Here is a 6,985-nt window from a genome sequence, read left to right on the forward strand (position 1 = left end):
CTAATCTTGGTCCATGGTTTTGAGTTTTGACCCAATCCATTATAAGATGTACGTCGACTCGCAGGGCCACAAAATCGACCCAAACATCAACTAATATACATACAGTATATGTATCTACTTAGACTCCGTTCATTTTCCTTGTCCTGTAGTTCACCAACTGTCTGTTCTTATGATCTACATAACTACATTACACTACCTTCTGGGTCGCATTACACTTTCCCTGAGTCAAAAGTTAAACCGGAAACAACCATGGATGAAGATGAAGTTGCGGCCGACTCACTCGGCTATCCTAGAAAAACTTCACGATATGCCGATGATGCTACCTATCTGTCTTAGGAGGCTTCTTCCTTTCCAGATCCCTTATCTTATCAACCAACTCTTCAATAGTATTAGATGCATCCTGCACAAACAACAACCAAATAGGGGCGGCGAAAAACATTTAAAAGCTGGACTAACAACAAAATACAAACTCAAAGAATGAATTTTACCTGCAGCTTCTTTCTCAACTTGTTCTCTACATCATCTCGTCGCTGCCTCTCTTCTGTAAATATATCGATTAGACCATCTTGTTCCTGGGTCAAGAACTCGATCTGTTTTTCTGCTTCTTTCAGCTGATCGATGACAGGTAAGGAAATATTAGCTTAACAAGATATTACAAGAGAAAAGTCAAATACTTGGATCTGTTCCCTCGTGATTTCAATAAATTAACTTGTAGTAGATATAAATACCTTAGTTTCAAGTGCCATGCTCTTCTCCCTTTCCAGCAGCAAGTCCTTCAACAATCCGGCTGCAGCCCCTTCATTCTGTTTTTTCAATCTACATAGAAATGATAGGAATGCAATCAATGAGAATGAGTAAAAGGTATGATTACGGTCACAAAGTACAGAATGTCACACAAATACTTGAATTAATATGGAAAAAGAGCAGGTGTCATACTTCTCTTTCAGTTCAAGATTCTCCTTTCTCAGTCGCTGCACAATGCTCAAATCCTCCAAATTAAAATCATGTCCCTGCCAATTAAGTAAAAACCTTTAGCTAAGTCATGCAACACAAATATAAACCATCTATAGCAATGCAAGAGTTGTAAACAAAAGTGAATATCAGTAACCTTGGACTTGGATTTTGTGGCTGATAGACTGGTTCCTCTACATGGTGTACCCTCTTGTTGACTTTCAGTATCTTCCATATCTGAAGATAATTCAGTAAAAGGTGGACCATCTTTTCCAGAATTATGCATAGCAGTAAATGACTTATGAATGCTGCCATTCACTTGCTTATCACATACAGCGACATGTATGTCCTTGTCCCTAGATTCCCTACCGCTGTTCACTTGTTTATGCACATGGACACCCCTAGCATTGGGCACTGAAGGTAGTGTAGCTTCAGAAGAGCTTGATTCTTCCAAAGATCTTGTTCGGATCGGCTTTGAGTGGGTTTGCATTGTACTTTTAGCTTTAACTTTACCAGATACATGTATATTCCCATGTGCATTGTCAGCTGCTTTTGAACGGAATGCGTCTGAAACTGAATATGGTCTCTTGCCACCTGATGTGGTTCCGTCCCATTCAGAAAGAAACTCAGAGGAAGTCTCTACAGATAAATAGAAGTTATAGATAGATAAGTTCAACATGGGTCCCAACACAAGTACATAACTGCAAAATCAATAGCAGAAAGAAAGGGAAAAAGAGAAAATTCCTGAAACATCACAAAAACATTTATGTCTTGAGACTATAACATACCTTTATCTTCAGAATTGACCTTCTTGTTACGTCGTGCAGCATATCCAATTTTATGACAATTTGTAGACCTGCATATGCAATTGTTAACACCCATATGTGAGAATAAAGCAAGGAAACAACTCACAAGCATCTTTAGTCCGGATGTAGGGCATGGTTAACAAACAATCCAATAGACCACACACCAGTATGTCTTCTGCATTTGCACTAGTTTTGCCTCGAGTCGTGAAAGAATTGTTGTGCGCTCAAACCCTTGCTTGTCATGAGCTGGTTCAACAAAATTGGCTTCTAACAGACCTTCCAGATAAAAGGCATCAGAAGCAAACTCAATTACGGCTACTCACTGTAGTTTCAAGTCAAAGAATTTGATTGCAGAGACAATACCTATTACACCTCGGCCATCACTACCTGCAGCATTCCAAAGCCTCCAAAATGGCTGGGAAACAAAATTCAAGTTAAAAGATCTATCAGACGTTCAGGGAGCAACCTTTACAGAATGAATGATGTTAATAATCATTGCTCAAACAGCATATACAATAAACACTTGTCTGAACATAGACAGAAAAGAAAATTCAAAAATACCTTAATCAGTCGATTTTTGTGATACACGTTGAAGCCTTGAACATCAATATGATGTTTTGCATCCTTCACAAACCCAATAGTCACAGTAGCAGCCATCTGATTTCAACAGTTGCACGGCACCAAAAAACCAATAGTGAAAGGAGAAACGAAAATGAACTCAATATATTTTCAAGAACTATTACGCTTGTGTTGTTTCTTTTGAATTTATGAAGATTATGGGACTGAAAAAGTTTACATTTGCATCCTTGGGGATCCCATCAGCAGCATTAGGTTGCGGCCGATATGTGACTTTTTGGGACATCATCATATCATTCACTATGTTGTGGTGATCAACATCCTTCCCTCGCAGAATAATTCGGAAGTCGCTGGGTAACCGCAAATACAAAATTGCAGTATAACTCTGGAGTCACAATGAAGTAACAAATTATTAACAAATAATAGATTAACTTCCTCACTTCAAGTTAAACATGATCTATTTTCAAAAAAATCTCATTTGTCACTATTTTGTTATGAAGGATTTCAACTTGGTTAAAAAAATACAGGCAAGTGAAAAATAAAATCTGACTTTACCCTCAACGAGTGGCGGTATGTCAAAAAATGCCGAGAATTAGGAAACTGCTTCGCCATTTGGATATTCTTCTCATCGCGATTGACACCTCTAATTTGAATATCCTGCAAAATCAGACACGACAAATATTCTGCCTGAATCACCAAAGTCATGAAACAACATGATTGAATAAATTATACAGCTTAAGAATTAACATACATATCGATCAGCATCAAAATCAAGCTCCAACTGTCCTTCGTCATCCTCCCAAAGATTGTATATGATTACTCGAGTGCCTTGGTTTTTCATCATATAAAACTGTGCAGTATGCATATATAAATTCATGACATACAAGCTGGATAATATGGTTGCATACTTTACCTATTTGAAATTAGGAAGTACCTGGTGACCCAAGTCTTCTTCTCTCGAAAATGGTGACCACTGAAGTATTGTTTCCAAAATCTTGTTCCAATCACTAAGAGAGGATCGTTTGGTCCTGTACCACTCTGTTCCTTGTCTTTCATAATCAAGCTTTTCATCAACAGGAAAAAAATGGAATTTTAGTACAGGTCTGCTTCTAAAACACCAAATAGTAATCATATATAATGTTGAAGAAATATTGAGTAATACATACAAGTGAGGACCAAAAGATTTCAGTCATTCTACCAACTAAAGGAGCAAAATCCTCCTACAGCGTCTTCCTTTTTTTTGTCCTCCAAGGACACAAAACCAATGTAGCAATATAAATAATAATGGTTTGGTAACAGGTCAACTCCACATAATACCATGGAAGGGAAATTAGTATTCCTAAGACAGATAAAGGAGTCCACTTAACTCTCAATTTCAATAGGTTTCCACATCAATTAGACGTCAAAAGGTTACAAATGGCTGACGTAGTTACGTCCTAGCGTGATCTTTAAGTTCCAACAAACAGTAATAAAAATAACTGAATAAAAACACTAGATGACAATAGGAATCAAGTGCGTGAGGGGCAGACAAGACAATATAAAGTTATTACCATGGGTACTACAGTATCTTCCTTCCCTGTGCTCCTCAAAAATGTGTAGGACAGCAATCCAATACTCTGCGTAGTACTATTAGCAATTGCAAAATGTCTCCATTAGTTTCCGTTGAAAAAAATGACCACAATGAATATTCTTTTTACTACAGCAAAAGGAGGAAGGGGAGAGAGACAGAGAGTGCATACCAAAAATGCTCCAAAAACGTAAGAAAACAGTTGACACCCTTATTTTCTGTTAAGTTACTGATTAACAACCTCATCTCTTGTTTTTCCTGTTGCTATGCCCGGATGGACAGAGATAAGCAAGTAAAAGGGTTGGAGACTGGGAGGTCTGGAACGTGCATTCTATGTTTTGCTTTAATGGACCCTCATGTCTCATGACTCTCATCCCTATGATTGGGAGAAAGAAGTCCCTTCCCCCCAAAAGAACTACCTATAACACAGCTTAAGCCCAATATTCTGAGCCTACTTTTCACTACTCTGTAAGGAACATTCTCTCCTGAAAAGAGGTTCTAAACCGATTGAAAATTTGAAAAAGCTTTATACACCCACATGTTGAATCCTTTCCTATTGGACTTACTAAAACAAAAGCACCAATAAAAAAATAATCTATTATTTATTTAAATATGAAAACGAAAAAGAAATACAATTACATGGATCATGTCTTAGACTAACTTACTTAATGACTAATAGAACACTAAAGTTGCCTCAATCCCGATTGTAGATCAACTACTGACTGGAAAACAAAAAACAAAACAAAACAAAAACAAAAAGAAGCAAAACAAATATAACATCCCACAATATAAATGATGCAGAGGCGTGCGCACATGAACACCAAAACATGAGCAAAAGTCATCTACAATGGTAGATCATTCTCATTTGTGGATAGGTCAGATGAAAGAGAAAAGCATAGCTTGCTAACCTTACAACTAACAAATTTACACTTCTCCCTCTCTTGTTTTGTCTATTAAAAACAACTATAACCTACCTTACAAAAAAAAAAGAACAAAAAAAATTGGAATAGAAAGAATTAAATACAACTAGGAAAAGAAAGGAAAGAAAAGAAAAGAAAACCTTTTTCCGTCTTTTCCACAACAACGAGAGAACACAATCACATCTGCCCCAAGTCTCATGGTACTTGTTTTAAATCCATTTCCATCTACATAAACAAACAACTGACATGAGTTTTTAAAGAAAGATATAGAACGAAAAGTACTGTTAAATTCAAGTTCAATACATTGTCCAATTGTGTTTGCGATTTTGCTCTTCGTAGAAAACCCCAATGACATGCAATCTCGTATCTTATCTGGAGTCATCCCACCACCATTATCTGCAGGGGATTTTAAATGAACTTATCAACCAGAAATGATACCTTATGAACAAAAATGAAACATCTTGGCATTTTGCAATATACATCCTAGTGATCTTACAACAAAATAAAAAAGGCTTGTTACCTTCAATGAGTAACATCCTACTCCCGTCCTTTTGATTTTCAAGCACATCTACATTAACATATGTAGCACCAGTGCAAGCCTGACACAGCAAAAGAAGATAAATATCCAAACAGAGAGGGCAACAATCGTAGAGAAACCTACCAAGAGGAACAGATGACTACCTCATCTAGTGCATTGTCCAATAGCTCCGCGAAAGCTGCAAAACATCACCAAGTCATGCACCAAGCATAGAGATACAAAATCAAGTGTCGTGCAGTAGATCAATCAAACTCAAATTTACCTCCAAGCGCCCACTTATGGCTGGTTGCATTTGAATGCAGAAACTTCGGATGAATCCTCACATGGTCCATCCCAACTGTATATCAAAACAAAACTCAGTCGAACATCATACTCGGCATCCATGCTTGATCCATATAAAACCACCTACAATCATGCTAAATCTACACTTAAGATATCCACAACACTCTTCAATCTGACCAATACCAAGGCCAAATTCACTCTTGCATGTTACTAAGGACACTTACAATCAACTTTTCCACCTCAAAATCTCTAAATTAACACAAAAATCGGTATAGTTTTTCAAAACCAAAGAGATACAACACAATGCAGTAGCTCTGCCATAACAGAAACACAGAGAGAGAGAGAGAGAGAGAGAGAGAGAGAGAGAGAGCAGTTACTAGTAAATTTACCAGCAGCAGAATCAGTATCGCCGCCACAAGGCACCGCCTCAAACTCGCCAGCCTTCCAAAACTGCTTACAGTAATTCACAACCACCACCCCTTTTCCCGAAGACGACGGCGCCGTCAGCATCCGCGGCAAGTCCGGCGAGTCCCTTAGAGGATCCAAAACCGGCATAATCACTCCCATCTCGCTCAGCCTCCTCTTCTTCAGCACGCGTCCCGAAACCGCGTCGTCCTCCTCCTCATCCGAGTCGGAGTCGGAGTCGCTGCTGCTGGTGTCGAGCGCGATTACCGATTCCGGCGGCGGCACCGCCGAAATGGCGGCCCTGGGCCTCGGGGTAGAAGAGTGCGGCACGTCATTGAGAGGCTCTTGCTTGACCACGGCGGCCTCCATCTCCTCTGGAAATTGAAGAAGGTGATAGCTTCGAGGTCTGAGCTTCTTCTTCTTCTTCTGAAGGTGACCAATCGCGTTACGGGTGGCGGACGCTACACTAGTAGACGAAATTTCAATGCGAAACCCGAGGCTTTTACGCTAATCTCAGGGGACTTAGCAGCGTGGTGGTGCTTAATTATGTTAAACACAGCAATATCTGTACTGCACTACTGCCTAACCTTCCAAATTTGAACACGTACGGCTGGCACGCCCATAGGCTTTACTGGGACATTTGTGTTTTTCATAGGGCAAGTGAGTTCAATGATGCGAAAAGAAATTATAAAACGGATTTAATAGTTTACGAGATAAAATTTTCGATCTACAAACATAAATGAAAGTATGATCGAGTAATTAGTGTTTGTTTAATCATTTTCCGATTATAGGTGTAAAGAATAGTGGGTTAACGAGACATAAAAATTAGGCCGTTTTTCTTTCCAAGTACGGACTGATGTGCGTGTGGAGATAGAATTAATTGTGAAATAATTTCAAACCGTTTTGGGCCTGATTAAAGTCTCATATGAAAATCAACTAA

General features: G+C 38.7%; 1 protein-coding gene across 1 annotated transcript; it reads right to left on the reverse strand.

Moving 5' to 3' along the window:
- Positions 1 to 4: 4 nt before the first annotated feature.
- On the reverse strand, positions 5 to 6,564 carry LOC126794088 (protein MICRORCHIDIA 7). The gene is made up of 20 exons (XM_050520732.1): positions 6,030 to 6,564; positions 5,621 to 5,695; positions 5,502 to 5,536; positions 5,341 to 5,419; positions 5,124 to 5,216; positions 4,961 to 5,045; positions 3,884 to 3,959; positions 3,268 to 3,396; positions 3,085 to 3,183; positions 2,889 to 2,990; positions 2,554 to 2,718; positions 2,319 to 2,414; positions 2,121 to 2,172; positions 1,922 to 2,033; positions 1,740 to 1,807; positions 1,109 to 1,590; positions 937 to 1,010; positions 729 to 816; positions 489 to 611; positions 5 to 400 (listed from the first exon to the last, which is right to left on the reverse strand). The coding sequence occupies exons 1-20, from the start codon at positions 6,412 to 6,414 to the stop codon at positions 320 to 322; spliced, it is 2,499 nt and encodes an 832-aa protein (XP_050376689.1). The 5' UTR covers positions 6,415 to 6,564; the 3' UTR covers positions 5 to 319.
- Between the last annotated feature and the right edge of the window lie 421 nt (positions 6,565 to 6,985).

The sequence above is a fragment of the Argentina anserina genome, chromosome 5 (assembly GCF_933775445.1).
Source record: "Argentina anserina chromosome 5, drPotAnse1.1, whole genome shotgun sequence".
Taxonomy (NCBI): domain Eukaryota; kingdom Viridiplantae; phylum Streptophyta; class Magnoliopsida; order Rosales; family Rosaceae; genus Argentina; species Argentina anserina.